The sequence below is a fragment of the Athene noctua genome, chromosome 5 (assembly GCF_965140245.1).
Source record: "Athene noctua chromosome 5, bAthNoc1.hap1.1, whole genome shotgun sequence".
Lineage (NCBI taxonomy): Eukaryota > Metazoa > Chordata > Aves > Strigiformes > Strigidae > Athene > Athene noctua.
Window position 1 is genome coordinate 13,414,109 of NC_134041.1, and position 21,919 is coordinate 13,436,027.

At 37.2% G+C, this 21,919-nt stretch overlaps 1 protein-coding gene across 1 annotated transcript in view; it reads left to right on the forward strand.

The window, feature by feature from the left end:
* ST6GALNAC3 (ST6 N-acetylgalactosaminide alpha-2,6-sialyltransferase 3) overlaps positions 1-21,365 on the forward strand; it is a 219,604-nt gene extending 198,239 nt beyond the window's left edge. Inside the window, exons 4-5 of the mRNA XM_074906404.1 lie at positions 19,363-19,470; positions 21,063-21,365. Coding sequence (XP_074762505.1) covers positions 19,363-19,470; positions 21,063-21,249 — 295 coding nt within the window. The 3' untranslated portion in view covers positions 21,250-21,365. The remainder of the gene's footprint in view (positions 1-19,362; positions 19,471-21,062) is intronic.
* Positions 21,366-21,919: the final 554 nt, after the last annotated feature.

Consider the following 21,919-nt stretch of genomic DNA (forward strand, 5'->3'; position numbering starts at 1 on the left):
AGCTCATTTGTGGACACCATATAGGTTAAAATTAAGATACTGTTTCTGAATGATATATAAACTCTGTAATGAAAAGTGGTTATTTTCCTTTGGCTTCAAAGCTGATTGCTTACCCTTTCCAGTGCAGTTTATTTATTTTTGAAGTTTTATTCAAACTTTATTGAAGAGGACATTTTGGAAAAGATGGAGAACAAGAAATACAAAACCACCAAGACCATGAGGTCAATTTATTGACGGGAATTCTGCACCATTTTGGAGATAGGGGTTGAACAATATCTGGCTCTTTTCTATTTCTGTTTGTAGGATCCTGGATTCTGTGGCATGGCAATCACTTTGATGTCTGTTTTGTAGTACAGTTGCATTCGGTGGTGGGAGGAATGTGCAGGGTTGGCTGAGAAAACAAACCTCTGAGAATTTGAGCCAATGAAGGATGGCACTCTGGGAAATCAGCTTACCTATATTTCAAACCTGTGTTCAGTGAAAGGACAGTCTGCACGGTGAAGCACACCGAACGAGGATTTACTGGGGTTTAATCTTGTTTGAAATTCTGTACTTTGAAAAGTTCTCCATTCATTCAAGCCAGGATGAAGGTTTTTCTTTGCATGCAAAAACTAGCATATATCTCAGTTTTTTATCATAATTTGTGGAAAATGTTTTTCCTAATAGGGAGTCATCAGGCTAATCAGGTCTGCTTGAGATTCAGGGGCAGGAGCAGACAGGGATTTTCACTTTTTAAATGGACCTCCGATTGCTTTTCCATCACAATTGCATGATTACTGGCACATTGCCTGCCTGTGAGGGGGACATTCAGGAACTGCTGGGAAAAATTGTGTACAGGTAGTCGTGTTGCAAATGCCTGCATACCCCTTGTGGGATATGCCATATTAGTTGTTGCTTTGTGCAACTTGTGTTTGCTAGGCACATTGTCTTCCTGTTGTCCTATAGTCTACTATGTGTTGTTAATGCAATTGGCTGAGAATTATATTTTGTCAGTTTGCTGCTTACTCTGGGCTTGATCCTATGACTCTGATCAGAGTACTTCTGGTGGTTGCAGTGGGAGCAAGAGCAAGCCATTTGGATATCTCACTTATCTTCTGTTAATAATTCAGAATGCATACTTAATTTACAGGTGTGCTAATAGTTTAAATCCTTTTGCTTTCAGTAAGTATTTTGAACAGAAATTGAAACTGCTATTTATTTTGGAGTGCTCAAAAATGTGAAGGTAACCTAATAATTCAGTACAACTTTGTGCAAATTCTAATTCTTAGCACTTGGGCAGCTGAGGCCCTTTATCCACAAAGTCATTTGTATATGAGTACAGTACAATGTAATGTCAGAACAAAAACCAAAAGAGATCACAATGAACATAAAAAACCTTCATTTTTATGGCATTGTGAAAAAAATTAATTTGGATTGAAACTTTTTTTTTAAACAAAGAGGAGGGAAGGAAAGGATAGATCATTTTCTAGAAGGTGCATTGAACTCATCTTCTACCTGTTGCTGCTGAATGAAAATCCATAGTAATGTAAGCCTCCACCTAAACACTCTGTCAAATATCTTTTCTGTCTCTCCTTGTGATTATTTCCGAACAAAGTTAAGCACCTAAGGCAAAGTACTGAAAAGCTCTCACCATTATTTGCTTAGGGAGGAGTACTTCACTAGTGGTCTTGTCTCAAGTTTGCAATATTTGTTGCATTGTATAACATTTGAATTGTGGGGGTTTATAACAAGTGTTCAGGTAAATAACGATGTGGTGCCAGGTAAAAGATACAAAGAGGTGAACTGGATGATATTTAATCATAACTGTGTCTGCTATTCAGACTCCTGGAGTGGACTCCTGGAGTGGCAAAGCAATTGCCATTACAACGATGATCTTTGTATGTGGATACTAGGCATGCTTTGATACGGGCTTGAAAAAGATGTGGTTCCAATAATTGTCTTTATAGGCACAAAGTCTTTTGAAGCTATTTACTTCAAAATAATTATTTTGAATATAATTATTCAAAATTATATTGAATATATAATTATCTTAATATAATATGTTATATTCAGAATATAATATAATTATCTGAATAAATATCTTAAATATCTGAAGAATATCAGATATTCTGCTCTCCTCAGATTTGTTTATTTTCCCAGTTTCCTATTAATAGAAAATTCTAGGAAGCAGCTCTATCGAAGCTCATGAATGCACATTCCCAGACGGTCAAGATACATATTCCTGACTGGACTGCTTTAAGACACAGCCACTTCCTAACTCCCCAGTGCCAAGTCAGCTATCTGATGTTGTGCTTCTGATGTACAGGAGTTGGTCTGGTCTGGTTGTTTTGCTTGAAGCAGGTTAGAGACCTGCATCATGTGCTGCTGAATTGTGGGATCAGTAACCTCCAGTTGTTTGCTGGTGATTAACGGTTGGAGCAGTAACATCACCTACCACACAGCTCGATTCAGGCAGTGTTTGACAGGCTGTAACATCATCCACCACACAGCTAGATTCAGGGCAGTGTCTGACAGGCTGCTGAACATGAGTGAGGATGGTACGTAAACTCAGCATAGATTTAACTGAGCTCTATAGACCTAGCTTTGTCCACCCAAGTCTTAGCTTTTCTGCTTGTTGGTAATATTTGTCCTTGCATACCTTTCATAACACTGTGAGGTCTCGTTTACTTGCAGTATTAAACTGCTTAGAAAGAAGCATGTTGGCAATGTATATTTCAGTTCTGGATTGCAGTGTAAAATGCATTTTTCTTATGGTTAAGTTTCACGCATTCATGCAATACAGAATCGCATTTTATGCAATTTATGCACTAATAAAATAAGTTATCAAGAAGACGTAATTTTGTATTTGTTATGCCTTCATCCCAGACTCTCTTCATAAAAGGAAACTCCAGAAATCTCAAGGAAAGTTAAAAAAACCCTTCCTGGGAGAAATGAGGTTTGTCTTTTGTGTTCATTTACTGTGGTATTTGAGGACTGAGAGAGATAATATGTAGCATCTTTTCAAACACTGCTCTGTACAAAACACTTCCACTCCAGCTGCTTCTTACAGCCTCTATAAAATCTGTTTAAATGTTATGGAGGCTGTCTGGTCCACATTGTAGCTTTCAAGTTAGAAATGGGCAACTCATTCCACTGTGTGTGAAAACAAGGATAATTTCAGACTAATCCTTTGCATGCACTAAAGAAACCAAATAAAAATACAAGGTAAAACAAGAGCAAAACATCACTCAAGGCCTAGAGGAGAAGTGACAGTTCCCTATTTGAAGAGCAGCTCTCTGGTTATGCTTGTACAAGTAAATGGCAGACTTGAATGATCTCAGTTGAAGATCTTCTCTCTTCTTCCTCCACCTGTATTGTTGTTCTTAGGTACTTAGAAAAGCTCTTGCTCTTGAACAATTGCTGAAATTATAGTCTGAGTAATTTTAAGGAATGGTCTTCATAAAATAGTTCAATTTATACTTCTTCCGCCTACCAGTAAATTTTTATTTCTTACATCCTCTTAGGAACAAATTGAAGGAAAACAAAGTCATAATGTCACCACTAAAATCATTCAGTATTTACAAAGAGTGATCCTCTAGTATATAAAAGATAATTCATGTGTTTTGTCTATAATCATAAGGAAAACCTGTGCTAGATCTAAGTGCAATGTATGTCTATGGTATTAGTAAATCAGCTTCATCTGTGCCTATTATATACATCTGCAGAGGTAGTCATGACAAAGTGTGTAATAATGAATACCGCACAGTGGAGGACAATACTGTACAGCATAAAGGATAATGCCATTACTCTAAAATAGCAAAGCCCTGAGCAATGCTAGTAAACCTATGAGGAGGCGTACAATGTCTGCATTGTTTCATATGATAATAATCTGTGTATCCATGTAGTTTTCATAATGATAGATGGATATGAGCAGTTCAAGAAGAAATTACCTGTTTATATTGAGTAATTTCCATATGAATAGTTCAGGGTTGTGAGTTTTCTTGCTTTGCTTTTCTGAGATCTGCAGTTTCTTTCTAACACTGGCTTCTTATCACAAACTTGCAGCCATACAACCTGATCTCATCAGATCAAACAAGTTAAATGTAGTCAGATCCAGCCAATACTTAGATGAGTGATTTCCTAGATAATTCAAGAATGCATTAGAAAACTGCTCCGTATCAATATTCCTCTCTTGCCAGCACTGAAGAAGCATCCCCCATGCTGTTGGGGAGTTTACTTCATCATCCTCATCCTAAATTGTCCATTATCATTGCCATGCTGTTCAACACCTTCCACATTCCCCCACAAGTGGTGGCTGGCATTTGCCAGTGTGTATGTGGTCTACCAAGAACCTTTTGAAATGAAAGGTATTACATAAGCAATGGTGCCAGCTCAGACACTATATTTTATATTAGCTTTCTGCAGCCCTGATTTTAGTATATCCCAACAGAATGTCAGTTTTGAAGCACCATTTAGGTCAGTCTTTTACTGGAGTGCATAGAGCACTGTTTGCTTTTCAAAAGTTCTTAGGCAGAATCAGGAGAAGTACTGGCATGTACCTGTCAGAAGGGCAAGCATTTCTATTATGATCTTATATGAGATAAAACAGACTGATGATGGCTATTTTTTGTTCCTTTGTAAGATGTGATTTAATTGGTTTATTGGACTTAACTGAGAGCTGGACCTGGACATTGCATCTGGAGGTTTCCGTTTGCTTTACTCTAAGCCAGTTGACATAACATGTCTTGATCCAAGTGAACACAACGTGAAATCTCACACTTTGTAGACTTCTATTTCTTCTCAGTTTTGTGTAACAGTTACAATTCTACCTCCTTTAGAGAAAATGTATGGGAAATCCATATGTGAGGACTGAACATTATAATAGGTAAGAGCTATGGTAAAGAACACCAACTCACTTGTAATCATCAAGCTATAAGATAGCATCAGTGCAAAGTGAAACAAGAGGCTATCAAATCTACTGCCAGAGGAAAATAGAGATTAAATACAAATAAACACGAAATACAAATGAAAGATGTGAGTAAGCTTGTTAAATGAGACAGAAGGAGCCCAACAAACTGAGTAGTTTTTTTTACTGTTTAATGCCATACTCCAGACAAATATTACAGTTAATTTTTCGAAGAACAAAAAGTCATGCTTTTTTTCTGCGTTTTTTCCTGAATAAATATCAAAACTATGGAACAATTTCCTTAACTGAATGCACACAATGAGACATGCAGAAAAACCACTATTAATGTGATCATAATTGTGATTAGGTAATGACAGTTGATTTTCTTGTTCTAAGACAATCATCATCCACTGTTTTGAAGGAAAACAGTGTGTGGCATCACTATACAGGAACTGTGTATATAATAAAGAAATTTCTGAGCCACAAAGCTACAATCTAGATGTGTTCTTACCACAGATTTAGGGTGGGCCTCATATTAGGGGGCCTTATCTCCAAAAGGTACTTCTGCCTGCGTACCAGACAATAGACTAGTCTCACAGAGAAATTCAACTCTGGCAGAAGTAGTTCCAGTGACTTCAGTGAAGTTCTGCCTGAACACACCAGAAGTGAATTACGCTCACTGCTATTAATTTGGAGATTCAGTCCATATACTGTGTCAAAATGCTGATGCACGTGCTCTGAGAACTTACAGTGAACATAGGTCTTCAGAGCAAAAGGTAAAATGAAGTGAGGTGTCAATCATTCATAAATCTCTTGTATTTATATATGAAGCTGGGTAGGAAATCTGATTACATATCAAGTTTGTACACTTATAGAAGGAACAAAGGAATAAAATCTCTCTTTGTTGATGTTATTTCTTTCAGTTTGGAAAAAGAAATACTAATATTTTCATAAATATTCTGGATACTTTGTAATATGCACTTTTGCGCTATTTCCTTCCTCTGGTGCTAAATGTGTATGTTCATTTCCAAAACCTCTAAAGCATAGACAAGTTTGCCATGACTTTTAAATTTGGATTTGGGTAAGAAAATCCAATTTATACAAGCTTGGAGAGGTTTTGTTAATACCACGCATATCTGAATATGCCTGTCTTTGTACCTTTGCAGCATTTCACATTGCCTAATATAATGTTCATCATGGTTTTAATTTTTCCTCAAAATGGATCTCTTTTATGTCTGCTATTAACCATCCTTGCCAGAGTCATTGAGCACAAGAAATTCAGTATCTACAAGATGCAGAAACTGCTTTCTTCCTTGCACTCATGTAATAGGTAATGGATGGTTTTAAGAAAGGATCTTTACTCTGTGCTTTACCTATTCATGTGTAGGATTTTGATTTCATTTGAAATGAAAGGCGTAAACCTCAGGTCTGAAAACTAATAGAATTTCTGCATTTACCTGCTGATCCATAGCCTTTAGGTTAGATTGTGTGTCAGCCAGCAGTCGGCTTGTTGAATGAAGCAATACTTTAAAACTAAAATGAAAACATTTCTGTTATATGTAGCCTGACACCAGATATGAAGGCAGATTTCTGGTGGCTTATTATTGGAAATATTTTCCAGTGTGTCTGATAAGCGAGACTGAACAAGCTGTAGGAAGTAGACCTAATCAGATAATGCTGACTTGCAGACCAGAAAAAAGAGAAGAAATGTATTTTGCCCAAGTGCTATGCCTTTTCTTGCCAAGACTGAGGACAAAATGACTAGTGTGGTGGCAAAAGGCACTGTAGGCATCAAGGACCAAACCTGCTGGTTCGTGAGTGTGGCTGTTACACCTAAGCCTATTTATTTGTATATATTAATTGTCTGTATTATGGAAGGTTCATATGTAAGTGCTCAAGGGAGTTGGAGATCTAGAGATGGGGATGGGAGAACATCAAATTGGATCAGCTATTTGTTTTTCAGTAAGTCTAGGTATGTTTTTTGTAACTTCAAAGGACTTTAAGATACAGACTTGTGAGGAAGGTCCCCCTGAAGGATTAAGAGCTGTATTCTGCTCAGACTCTCAGTTCATGCACATCCTTCATGGAAATACATTTGAACACTGGGGATGTTAATAGGATGAGCAGATTCTCAGTATGATTTGAGGAGCATTCATGATGTTGCAGCATGGAGGACAAATGTCTTGTAGAAATGCTTAGAATGAGTTCCCCAAAAAAGTGAAGATTCCTTAATTGTTTTCAATCCTAGATACAAAGTGGTAGATACCACAGATTGATTTTTTAATACAGAAGGATTTTTAACACAGCTTCATATTCTTTCATCTCTTCAGACTGCATGTAGATGATAGATTATATCAAATGCAAACATAGTGCCGCATTAATATTGCGTGACAAATGTGCATACTTTTATTTGTTGGGCTAGACACTTTTTTTTAAACTATTGTTAGAAGATACTCTAAGTTTTTTTGAAAACAGCTCAGCTCTTGGCTTTGTACCTTAAATGTCTCTGCTGAGGGGAAAAGGAATTTAATTTCATAAAACCTACTCTGCACTGAGTTTTCCAAACTACTGCATGATTAAAGTTTTAAATGGATCGAGTGTCTCTGTAAGTATGTTAACATTCATACATGTCTGGAGTAAACATGCCATCTGGGGCTTCTGCTTTATTTTTCTTACTGTATATTTGGAATTCAAAATAAGGTTTATTTTGTGAGGAAAAAATCAATAAATCATTTCAGTTGTCCCACACTTTGTATAACTAATTGTAATTAGTATAATGTCTTTCTTGGCAAGGGCTTATCAGGCAAATAGCATGAAGAGGCAAAGAAAAAGCCTCATAAAGAATGATGTTGTTCTGTAAAGCTAATTGTGATGCTATCTCTGGTATTGTGTGTGATTGAACTCTTAATTTTTTAATCTGGTATTCCTTCCAGCTATGTAGCTACTAGTGTTACCTGTGGTTCCCTGTAGTAACTATATGACAGATTTTTGGCAGTGTTAAATTTTACAGTTTGGTGCTAAAAAATGTAGTCTTGAGTCATCTACATTGTAGCAAGTGGGCTGTAGTTTCTAGTGTAATGAATGAGCTGATTTTAATGTTTGTTATGCAAATCTTATAGATAAGAATTCAGTTAACTGTGATGTCCTGAACAGAGAGCAGCAACAGCCTCCTCTGATGTATGCTGTCAGGTGTGTGGCCTTCTAAAGAGCAGCTTGCCTGCAGAGCTTCCATTGGCAACATATCCAAGTCTTAACTATATGATACTGGGAATCACTGAAAAGATGATGTCACTAAGAGCAGTATAATATATGACAGAGAAATCAGAGCACACTGTCCTACTTCATGAATATGTTCTAATAACTTTGGTTCACTGGAAATATCAGATCCCTGAAGCTAACTGAATTCTTCACCATACTTGATAACTAGGCATTAGCTTACACTGACAGTGAGCTGGCTAGATGATTAGTCTAATAATTCTTGAGTTTACTATTCTGAAAGAGCTGGATTGTGAAAGACTTGGAAAATTAGCTAATTTGCTACTTCAGCTGATAGCAGGGAAGCCATAAAAATTCTCCTTTAGAGCATTTCACTGCCATTCTAATAAGTATGGAGATTTTTCTCCCAGCTTCCATTCATACAATTACCCTCCTGCAGTCCATTCAATGAATATGAGAAGAAAATACTCTGCAATTGTCCAGTGTTGAAGGAACTGTGCAGTGGGCTAGAAGGGAATATACTCTAATCCATAGTTTCTCCTTGTATGAGCTTCTCTGTGGCAGTCTTCTGCTTTTCTAAATTGTTTGCTGTATCGCGCTCTTTTCTAAAGGCTGCCATCTGAGATAAAAAAATGAACCATTCTTTGTTCTGCTGAATATGTCTGACTGCAATCAAGGTGCTACCTTCAGTGTACATATTTGTGTTGGTGGCTGCAGGCATCTAGCCTTCAGAAGACCCTGATGCATAAATGTAGTGGCTCTTAGTGAACAGAAGGGGAAAGACAAAAACTAATCTTGCATGTCCTGATGATTTGGGACCCTATATTTTAAGTGGAGATTTAAGTAGACCTCAGCCTCTTCTGTCCACAATGTACATGAGCAAGAGGTGCCCATCAGAAAGCCAGCTACAATGTGAACAGAACAATGGAGAAGATAGGGGAAGTTTCAGTAGCTCAGAAGCTAGGATTATTTGCTTCTTTGTAGGTAGCTGAACAGAGGTGAGATAATTAAGAAAGCAGTGAAAGGCTAGAGACATTTGGATGGAATATAGAGAGTCAGCAAGACCATAATATTGATACTAAACTGTAATGTGATACCTATATGTGTGTGCGTGTTTCATTAAATTGTATGTCAAAATAATAAAAGGAAAGAGAAATGTTTTGTTGCTTTTTTACTTTGAGGAAAAGTTAATCTGGAGGAAGTTACAGTAGTAAAAAGGGAAGGCAACATCTGTATTAATTAGCAGTTCATCTTCAAAGCTTGACTGATGGGTTATATTATGGCCTTTTGCATTTGAATTAAAATTCAGACCCACGCAAGTTCTATTTTTACCTCCATTTTTCCACATCAGAATAATTTGTCTGGATTTAAGATTTCATTTTTGCTAAAAATATTGATGTTCCATAATCTAAAATGAACTTCTGGTTGTGCAAATAGGCAGTGTGGAGAAGAGCACTGTGGCTCCAGATTCACATTTGGAAAATATGGATTTATATGCAGTATTGTAGGACGTTTCTGTGGAACAGTAATAGCAAATCTTGCATTTATTTTATTCCATTCTACCTGCTATACTTGGTGGAGATATTTTCGTATGCATGTTAAATTACTACTTATATACCTGCCTTAAATGTAAGGAAGGAAATCTCAGTATGCATCAGTTCTCAGTATGTGAGAACTAGGGGTAAGGATACGTATGTTCTCTAAAAAATCTGTTTCTCTTGATTATTTGACAGTTAAGCTCTTTGGGTCAAGGACTGTAGTATGTGAACACCTTCCACAGTGAGGATTCACAGTGCTGCTGTAATGGAAATAATCAGTGAGTAATTTAGCAACAAATGAGGAATTAATTTTAGAATACCTGGGAACAGTCTCATGAATACCACAGCTGGGGAGAGACAGTTGTTGATAGAGGGATATGCACCAATGAAGGCCTTATCTGTGCGGTTCGAGTTCTCTTTTTTTCAGTGAATAGTTTCCTTTAGGAAATGAAACTTTCCATTAATGTTGTGGCTGGCCCTCCATAAGGTTTTTTTGGATGAGCATCCATCCTCGTGAAAAGCAAAGTTCTTAGAGGAATGTGAAATGTAGGAAGAAAAATGTAACATTGCTTTCCCTTCCATGTGAACATCAAAGAAGTAGCGATTGAACTAACACAATGACTGCAGATTGCAGAAAATTTAAAAGGATATCAGCTGGTGTACATCACTGTGGTTTCTATCAGCTGAATATTTGGTCCAGTGTTCTCCCCACTCAAATGAATAGAGTTAGGGTACAATCTCGTGCTAGCTGCTCTTTCATTTTCACCACAGCAGTAAAACAAAATACCTTTATAAAAGTCTGCTCACATCTCTAATGTCACAGACATACAATGTGCACCTTTACAAAGTTATCTCATACTTTTGCTTTAAACATAGAAAAACCCCTAAACTAATAGAAAATGTTTTTATGAAGAATTTAAGCTGCTTTCAGCCAAGGTTAGATGAACTCCCTTCAGCATCTTGCTTGACAAGGTAAGAGCTAATCAAGAAATTTCTCCTGTATTCACAGACAATATATTTCACTAAAATATGCAGCTAGGAGTAGTCAGTGTCCTTTAATACCAAAAGAAAAGGGTGGGAAAGCCTGCTTAATTAAGTCTCTTTGGGGATCCTGGATTAACTGCAGCTCTGTTTAGTTTACATCCTCCCTGGAGAAAAATGTGCAGACCCAAAACATCAAGTATTGATTTAAGTGAAGATGCAGGAAAAAGTCACTGTTGTCTTTTTTTTTTTTTTTTTTTCCTTCCATTTGGCACACTTTTGAGTTTTGATTAATTTTTGGTTACAAAGGATGAAAATCTAAATCCCTCTCTACTCCCTTTCATGCTGTGGGAAAATGTGGAACCAGCGCTCAACAAACTGCAATGCAGCTACTGGTGAAGAGTTCATAACGCTGTCCTACAGAGGCCTGTGGGACAAGTTGTGAAACCTGCGCCAAGGTTTCAGCCATCACTCCCTTTGTCACAGCCATCAGGGACTGCAGTAAAACTTTGACCTAGCATAGGCCAATGGAAAGTGGAGAATGGTGGGATAAAAGTATATCATGGTGCCACAGCTAACTTCCAGGCTTGAATACTGTCCAGGGAACGCAGATTTGGCATTACCTCCCATTTGCTTCAGCCACTGCAAGCATAAGTAACTGTCCTATGAAGCAAGTGCAATGCTGGCATGGACCAGAAGAGTTGTATTTCCTGATAAGCTCAGTCTTCTTAAAGGTAGAATGAGTTTTACTCAGGTGATTTTTGACGAGAAAAATGGCTGTGTAAAGATGCCAACATCTTAGCCCTCAAATCTGATTATGTGAATTTAGTTTCCCTTCATTCCAAACATAATGGCATAGTTGTAATCATTGACACTTCTGTGGAACCTCTTCCAATTTAACCATCCATTTGCTCATCAATGAAATCCAAGTGCAAATGGAGATGTGTGGAGCCATACCCTTCACTTTCTGCACAGTGCACCTCCAGTGGGTCAAGGTAATCATGCATAAACTGCTTGACTTCAGATCCCAGGTGGCAACTGCAACCAGGGCGCTTACAAAAGGCGTCTTTTACTAATAACCTGAGCACATACAATAGCATGGGCTGTGCTTCAGACCACAGTTTGTACTTAAGAAAGGGAAATGAAAAATTCTTGATTCAAAAGAATATATATTTCTGGAAACAGAAGGATTAAGGAAGAGAGTGGGGAAGAAAAAAGATTTGGATTGTTGTGTAAACAGTTTGCACCAAGAGCACAGTTTGTATCTGAAGACTCAGTGCAAGCTGCAGAAGCCAAATAGCTGTAAGAAATTTAGCTAGCATCTCTTGTTCTCTGTGGGGGATGCCATTCAGCTTGAAAAGATTAGCACAGGTTTTCCTGCACAAGAATCACCTCAAAATAATACATATATATATGTGTGTGTGTATGTATCTCAGTTGGAAGGCAGGGTTTACAATTATCATTCTTTAGTCTTGTTACTCTTCTCTGTACTTGCAGAAAGCTGGACATCTATGATCACTTGATAAACAGGAATTCTCCTTTTCTTTTCCGAGCTCAGCAGCCCAGGCATCTGAAGGAGCCCTCCCTGCCCAGATGAAATAACTTCCTTCTCTTGTTGCCTGAGTTCACGACTGAGCTGAGATGCATCAAAGTCAGGTCAAGGAATCGGAAATAAGGAAACTATTGAAGCCTGTGCAGTAGAAGTCAATTTCTTTTAAAGGGTTTTTTTGCCCCCCCCCCCCCCCCCCCCTTCGTTTCAGGTTTCCATGCATGTATTGAATAGCGCACAGAAAGAGAGGAAATAAATAAAAAAAATACGTACACAACACAAAGATTGGAACTATATGCATAAATTACATACCCAAACAGATGCCACATGGATTTCAGTAACTGCAGGAACAGATTCTTCATCATTTCTAATATTGGTTTTGCCTGTCTTGTCAAAAATTGTAAATAGTAAGTCAAATAGGGGGTAGATGAAGTTAAATACAAAGCCATAATTTCTCTGTTCCCTTTTGTGATCATTCACAAGTGTCCTTCCTGTCCTTTTTTCAAGGCCATTTTGACATAGGATTTGTTAATAGTTACATCTCTTCTTACATCAGATTGTGAGGGGAGGTTCTCATGGGCTAGTTCATGACCTAGGAGTATCCTTTACTGTGCGATTGTAGCAAACTCAACTGAAATGGACTCTCATCCTCTGTCTTCCATTGGTGTGATATTAATATAGATAGAAAGCCTATATTTCTGGAGGTTAATTGGACAGTATGCCACCTGACTGCCATTTATTTTCAGGATTCACAGTAAGGATGATCTACCAAGAGTTTGGGCTGGCAGAAGTGCATCACTTCTCCATTCCCAGGTACATCTTGCAGGGCACAGCCACTGTCTGAATTTGGAATGTGGTCTGTGCTGTCTGTAATGCATTCCACTTGTTTAAGCTTTGCATAAAACCACACATGATGGATAATAAAACATCTGTCCATATATAAATGTTTCACTTTTCAGAATGACCTGAAGCACTGCGTGGGCTTTTGGATGTGTGAGACAGTCTGCTCACTGCTAGAGGGGCATGGGTGTTTATTATTAGATGTCCTGCATCATTATGGAATGCAAAGCAAGCACATGCGTGCACACGCACACGTACAAAAGAATGAATAATTATGATAAACAACTGCCTAACAGGTATCTTTATAATGCAGAAATAGCAACCATTTTAACCAGGTGAAATCAATTCTCTGTGCTTGCATCTTCATTGCTCTTGTGCTACTTTTTCTGCAGAAAGTATTTAATGGAATTATTAGCAACAAAGCACCGAATCTTACAGAAAACAGAATTAAATTTAGGCTACTGCTAATACTCTTCAGCATTTAGAGTCTTATCCTTTTCCTGTATCAAATGTAATACTTCCCATCTTCCTCTCAAGAAAACAGCTTGCTGTCATGAGAAGTATATGTGCTCCTCAAAGGAGAGGTGCTAGGAAAATGAGCCTTCCTGTCCTCTCAGAGGTGGGGGCATTTTTCTGTCACCTCATTCTAATCTGTCATTTACAAATCTACTTTTGATATGAAGAGGAAGGCATAGACCTAAGTTGTGACTTGGGGAATGTGGGTGTTTAATTTGGCAAAGAGTTGTTAAGTGGCTATATTCAGAGATGCTTCCTCAGAAAAAAGAGAAATCTCAGTCAACATAAGTACAATGGTAGCATTAATTTGTATAGAATTAAGTAATGGACCACCAGTTGGTGTTGGTAGATAAATATTCCATATTTTTAGTTGTAAGGAAACATACTGTTATTCAGCAATGCAAAAACCTACAGTAATCCGTGGAGAAAAAGAGCTAGTTGTCTTTAACAAGAGAGTGCGGAGGAGACATGTACCTTCTGCTCTCATTCCTGAGAGTCAGTCAGAGATGAGGCTGACACAGGGCCAGTAGCAGAGAGACAAGCAAAAACAGAGTATACTGACTCCCTCTCAGAGATATAACGGTATCTTGATGCACTGTGGATACAAATAAGGACCAGAGATGTGTCTACCTGAAGATAGCCTAAGCTAATCTTGACACAGTTCTTGAAAATATTTCTGGTTATTTTGAATAATTTTTACAAATCTTTGAGCATGTTGAAAGGACATCTCACATTATGAAGCCTCCACTCTGTGGTTTACAGTCTCTTTGTTTGTTTAGACCAATACCGTTATTTATACTTCTTTATTAATCAAGGGGCCTGACAAGCTGCTGCAAATAGAGCTGCTGCTGATTCAGTAGTTTGGTAGGAGGGTCATCTGAGGATTAGAGTCTGTAAACAGCCTTTATGAAAAGATAAAATTTTTTGTCAATTAATTGGCCTGAAGAATCTTGTCATTTCAATCTGTCATTGTTGAATTTTATTTTACTGCAATATTTTGAAATGAAGCAAAAAAGGAAAAGTGTCTAGCTAATGCTTTTGGCAAGCTCTCTGTTACTTAATAGCTTCTTGAAGTCCTAAATTTCTTCGTTTTTCATCTTAATTAAGACTTTTAATTGACCTTCTGTGCTCTCTAATTTCTTCCAGTAAAGAATTAAAGAATAGGCTTCTAAATTCTTTTCTGTAATCAGCTTGACATGAAATTGCTAGTCTATAGATCATCTCCGCCTTAACAAACATTTTTTTTCCATTTTTATTTTTTTACCACTGAAGTCCCCACTGGAAATTACAGTCCATTGAACCATAGAGCTAGAATTGATTGTGCGCATAAAAATACGGGAACAACTGAACAAAGCAAAGACCTTTCTGGAATTCCATGGTAAAATCAGAACTCAAGTGACAACAAAACTTTTATCTAATTTGAACTCTCCTGCCCTTGATCATTAAGAAAATATTTGATGTTCCTCCATTTTCCCTTGATGAGAGAAGGAACTAGTTTTCTCTTCATTTAGCCTACATCAGAGCATGGTTATAGATGTCAAAAAAGATTAATTTTAGTCACCAACATTTTTACAGGGTACTCTATTCCATCTTCTTTATATCAGTTTCTTATGCTTTTTGTAGAATATCAGAAAGCTAAGGCTAAAGAACCCTAATTGTTTATTTTTAATTATTTTTAAATTAAAGCTTTATGTATTACACATTACAATTCTAGCAATCCTAAACGTGCTTTTTACCATTTCCTTCTAAAATATAGAAGGCAAGTCTCCTTTTTAAGGTGGTGTGGAGAAACTATAGTCCATTTTTTCTACTGGAGTTTATGGAAAGCATTACTAAAAATGCAAATTCTATGTTTTGAGACTTGAAACTTGCAAGTAACTGTTAATCTTGGAGCTTAGTTTTATATTCTGAGATTAAATAATGACATTTTAAGCACTTAAACCTTCACTAAGAGCGAGATAGGCAAGCATATACTTTGTTTCAAGCATCTTAATTAAGTTGATTCCATTGGTCTTTTCATGTGTTTAATGTTAAGCATATGCCTATGTACTTTTCTGAAACGCTGGATGGTATTTAGGAGGATGAATTACATCCCAATAACTAGCATTTCTTTAAGAATCCTAATAATGTAGGAAGTATGCAAAATAAGCTTTCATTTTCAAGATAAACAGACAAAGTAACTTTTTGTGAGCATTGCCTTTTTATTGCTGGATCCAACTGTAAATCATGCCTTGAACACAAAACCATCTTTTTAAATGCATTTTTTGAAAAATAGTGCATTATTTTCTCCTGAGCTGTTGAGACAATTTCCTGCCTGGTTCTGGTGCCCCATTAATTTTAGAGTATAAGAAAGAGTCACTGTGAGCCATAGGGAACAATTTTGGATTAGCTGCACACACATATACATTACAATAGATTTGCCTATAGTAGTTCTATGGATCATTTTTAAGAAACTCCAGTTTTCCCTATTTTGGGATTAATGTCCTCCTTCCCTCAGACCTTTGCAGTACCATGGCCTTGTGCTACACATAAATGGAGGATTCTTTTCTTTTCAATGTGTAAAATTTGAAATTTGAATGCAATTACAGTAACAAGAGGAACTCTTTCTAATGAGTCTCAAAATGCCCTGGTCAGAAAACATGTAAAACTCTCCTGTAGAGAAAGAAATTAAGTGCACAGTGTTAGCATAATAGCAAGGGCTGAGACATTGCTTTGCACTACAGTTTTATGGGATGATATTTTAAAAGGCATTCAGAGATTTATGACTTTTTAGGGACAGTGTTTTCACGTTTCTAATATTGCTTTCATTACAATGTTGAAAGTATGTTTACAGTATCAGATTGTATTCTAAGGTGTTACCAAAACATCCAGAATCCCCACTGCTTAAGTATATTCCCCTGTATCCCTATGTATCTTCAGAGGAAAAAGTGGGAGGAATGCTTTGTTTTAAACTATATAATCTGTATTCTGTCATGTACTTCATCTCCCAGGGAAGGTATCTGGGAACTCACTCTGCTCTTTTTATTTATCCTGCCAGTGTAGTGTACAGATGAGAGGACTAAGGTCCAATGGTGTTAAAACAAGGCATGAAATATTGATTAATTCTTTTTTAAAATTCCTTTTTCCTCCTGAGTATAGCAAACTTCAGATGCTACTGTCAATGTAGTACTCTCCAATAAACCTCCATTATCGGAAGGGTCCTGATAGTCATAGTGTTCTTATAAATGGTTATTATGATTCTAAATGGCTTTAAAAGCTCAAGGCTAGTGTTCTTCTGGTGCAAGAGCAGAAAGCAAGCTAGAAGCAATGCAGCTTTTTATCATGACAGAATGTTACTCTGAAATAACATGAATCGGATTGGGAATTCTCTTTGCTAGACAGTAGCAGAACATTCTGTTTGAAGAAATGAAGATCCTAACAGGACAGATAAACAGATGTACAGTTTCATGACTATAAAGGCATCAAGAAGCACAATTTTAGGTGGTGTCCACCTAATGAAACGGGTATTTGACACCCTGACTTTTGTTCCCACTTGTCATTCTTCAATACTGTTGGGATTCAAGAGGACTGTCTGTGAGAGAATGGACATGTGAGCAATCCTGCATGAGAACAAGACTGATAAGAGCCTCAGCGTGAGCAAGAATGCGATAAGGATGTGACCCTGAATGAGGGGGGAGAAACTTGACGAGACAAACAACCCCCGGAAGGGGTTGGGACGGAAGAGGAAGTTCCACAAGGCAGGAAGCCTGGCAAGGCTGATGTGGCACTTTTTATCCAATCATAAGAAGGTTTAAAGTGCGGGCTAAGTTAACTGTCCAGTCTTGAGGATTTGTACTGCATGTTACTCACGTGTGCAGGAGAACATTATAAAAGGGCTTTCTTAGTTGTAATAAACTATTGCTTGATCACATTGGTCGTGTGTGTGCTCAGCTCTCCCACACAATGCTGTTAACCCTTTACTTACTGTTTCTAGAATGGTCCTTTATGAAAGGAGCTAAACAGATACTTAGGAGTTTTCCCAAGGAAATGGATGCTTCAGGAAAGGTAGAGATAGAAGTTCACACCAGCTAACCCATGAAGGATGATACACAGGGGCAAGGAAAAGAAGTTGTAGCCCAAACTACTTTCAGTGTTCTTGAGTACAATGAAACTCTGTGGGAGTTGAAGTAATTGTTTTTCACTAAAAGAAGAAAACATTTGTTTAAACTGGAGTGTACTGGAGTTTCTCTAGGAATGTAAAGCTTTTGGAGCTTTTCTACCATGCATAATAGAAGGTATTCATCAGAGAAGGAGTTTGAGTCTCAGTCCTGTATGTGTCAGGTAAATGTCATTATAAAGGTTGTACAACTACTTTTTCACCCATGATCTTAATTAGCATTTAGTCAAACTTCAACAAGCACAAGCAAGGAAGTAACACAGAATCCCAGCCAAAGCCACTGATTGGCAGATTTACCTGGAAGGCAGGAGACGGTAGTATTGCTCTGAATCAGGAAGAAGCACCTGAGGTTGGTTCTTCTGTCTTGCAGGAAAGTTAGGGTTTATGGACTGGATAAGTTGCTATATGACATTATTTTTCCACATGAAAGCTTTATTCCTACCCCAGGATGAAAATGTTTTCAGAAGATTTTGTTGATGGGGATAACTGATTTGCACATAGGCATACCTGGGAGTTCTGTTGCTGCAAAACTTAATTGTGTGCAAACCTTAGGCTACTTTAACTTATGATGGAGAACAGACTGCTCCCTGCTGTACCCAAAAGCTAAGTGATAAAATATGTGGCACAAATTATCCCGTCCTCTCACTTGCACTCAACTCGCTCAAACTGAGCGGAAGTTGGGGCTCTATTAAGATGTTTTTATTACTTTTGTGATATCTTTTTTTGGAAATTGCGCAAATTAGTTATAATTTTAAGGTAATTATTTTCATTTATTTTAGTCAAACTGAAAGTAATACAGGCACAAAGCTGGACTTCAACCAGTTTGTAAGCAATGAGGCCTAAGTGTGTTCTTACTACTTATGAGGTTTTAAAGCAGTAAGTCTTGCTTGCTCAGGTTATATGGGTATCTCTACCGACTCTTAGTCCCCCACTGGTAACACCTGCGTGAGAGAGTGAACAAGATTTGATCTGTAATTAACAATGCATACATTTGCTCACATAGCCACTGTGTGAGCCGAATCCTTACACATGTCATTTGGTCTCACAAATGCAAGTAATACTTTTGAACTGATTTAATGCAACTAATTATTTGAGCAAAAGTTATCAATCTGGGCACTGTCCTCTTGTGTTTTTCTCTCTCTTATATTATCTTAAAGAATGGTAAGACAAACTTATGTAAAGGAAAATACAGAATTTTGGTTTTCAAAGCCTTGTATTGGATGGTTTTCTACCAAAGTGTCCTTGAAAGTTTCATTGCTATGTGAATTTTCAAGATGAGGATAGCACACTGCAGATTAAGATTTTGCTTGTGGAAGAAGATGGTGTATACTCATACGCACACAGCACAAACTCTGCCAATAGTTTGTTTTTTGGTGAACTTTATCTCATTTTGCACACTCTACTAATGGCTATCTTTTGGATGTAAAAATAAATTATTTTCTGTCTCATGGGAGATGCATTGTTTAACTTCAGATATTTAACATGGTATTTTTTCTGTGGACAATGTCCCCAGGCCGGGAAGAATGAAAGCATATATATAAATAATTCAAAATATTGTATGGTTTTGACAGATTGTCAAGCTGTTTAATGCCTTTTCTCCCAGGTAATAGATTATATTTCTTTGATAAAGTGTTGATAATTTCTCAATGCAATTTGTTTTGTGTATGTTGTATTTTTACAGAGTCCAGTCAGGTTCATATCTCAGTACGGGTTGGTTTACCTTAATTTTGGCTATGGATGCCTGCTATGGAATTCACGTCTATGGGATGATAAATGACACCTATTGCAAGTAAGATCACAGGAAATTATTTTCATACATCTGCAATTCTGCTGTCTTGTCAAAATTTCACAACTGATTTTAATATCATAAATCCAAAAAATGGATCAGGCAGTCATTTCCCAGTGTTTTCAATGTGACACTATTGTCAGCATATTTAGCCCTGATATGTCATTTGCTGTTGATAAAATAAAAACATTTACAAAATCTAAAATCAGATGTCACATGGAACTATTTTTAATCAAAGATCTTTTGCAGTTTCTGAATTAGCTGCAAACAAAGTATGTGCATACTCCTCTGACAAAATGTACTTACTTCTAGTGCTAAATCAAATCTTTAGAGGAAATACTAATATATTAGATCTCTGAATGCCAAATACACCTGGAAGTGAAAGAAACTGATTAACCCAGGGTAGTTACCTGAAATTACATTTCACCACCACTGAGCAACCTACTTGAACTTTCTAGGTTATATATGGATTCCTTTGAGTAGTAGGGGGTTTCTAATTAGATAATAAAACAAGTCCTGTGAGCTTTATCACAGTAAACTGACATAAATTCCAACCAACTACTGTTAGTGACCTTACAGTGACAATGGATTAATCCTATTGTCAGAAGTATAAGTCTAAATACAATTAAAGCACGTTAACTACTTTAATCTGTAGTGTATGGTAGAAAAATATAAAATAAAACTATTGCTCATTCAGAAAAGTTTAGAAAATGTCATAATCAATGTATGATACTAGTACAAATCTATTCTTCTGTGCCTAGGCTGGTTCAAATCTTGCATGTAACCAGTCCAGTGGGTCCTCAGCTCCTAGAGTAAAGTCTTTGTGCAGACACTCACTCCACATTCTGTGTTACTCTAGTGTGGGATGCATTCTTGGCAGACCCTAAAAAAAAAAAAATAAAAGAGGAATTTGAGTCACAGCTGTTTAATTAGGGTATCTTAACATTAAAGGCTGACTTTTTAGAACTTGCAGATCTCACTGATTGAGTCATCCAGATGGAACGAACATATGTTGTTCTTTGTTTATGAAAACACAGTGGGTGCCCTGAGATGAGGGGTGACAGGACTAAAGTTGTCCTCACAGAGTTCAGCCAAGCTGGCGTTGCATAGCCCTGATGTAAAACCAGTAAACAGCATGATAGCACTTCAGTCAGTTGACAGCACAGAAGGATTAAAGCTGCAATTCTGACTGCATTACCTACTTATAATATATATTATTCTTATAACTGCCTTGTTCAGCTAGTTCAAGAACCAATTTCAAGAGTTGGGACTATCCAATGAGAAGACTTGCTTAGAGATAGATGGAGCCTTATGGACCGAGTCCTCCAGGTTAAGTAAAACATGCAGTACACATAAGAGCCAGCCCATCAGCTTCTTACTAACTGCTAAGATCAGTGTATGTTGAGAGATACACTTCTTTTAATTTTCTATGGGGAAATGGATACAAATCACACTGTAATGAAAGCCTTTCTACAATTTAGCAAAGGAGCTCAGGTGCTGACACATGAAAAGGATTTCAGATAATTCAGGTATAGTATATATTAATGTTTTTCTTGGAAATAATACTTAAGTGTATCTTTTTTTTTTTTCCCTAGGTCAGAAGGTTTTCGTAAAGTTCCCTACCACTATTACGAGCCAGGAAGAGATGAGTGTGAGGAATACTTTCTGCATGAAAATGCTCCATATGGAGGCCATAGGTTTATCACGGAAAAGAAAGTATTTGGTAAATGGGCCAAGAAACACACAATAATATTTACACACCCCAACTGGACAGTGTCTTGATACTGGTTTTCTTAACTCTCCCTTAACATCATATTACAAAAATGTCTGAGTTTACAGTAATTTTGCTTACATGTGGCTGGCCTTTCTCAGCCTAGGTAACACTAAACTAAAAACTGGAAGACAAAGAGGGTGATGGTTCAGCTGTTAAGCAAAATTAATCCTCTGTGGAAGGCAGGCACATTGTTTATTTCTTAGGGTTTTACTCCACACAATGCACTTTATACTTTAACTGGATTTTACTTCAAGGCAGTAGCAGTTAAAGAGAGATGAGATTTCCTGTATATACAGGTGCACACAGAGAACATGATGGTCCTTTAAAACTTGTCCGTCACCTTAGTTAATTAACTACAGCACTAGTTCCATTTGCGGTACTAGTAGAAATTTTCCACAAAAGAAATAGGAGGAAAAATATAGACCTCTAAGGTCTATGAGTGAGTAAATTTTTAAAAAACACTTGAAAACATTGAAAGATGTGAGCACTTGCATATATGGTAAAATTAGAGATGAGCTAAACATGGTTCTTGAACTGTACACAACTCTTTCATGAGTCTTTACTCAAAGCTCCTGATTAATTCATAACTTCTGAAGTGCAGCTTCCTTCCACCCTGGTTGGACTGCACCATCTTGTGTTATGTACTTTTTGAGGCTGTTGCCCCACAGTTTAGCTCCA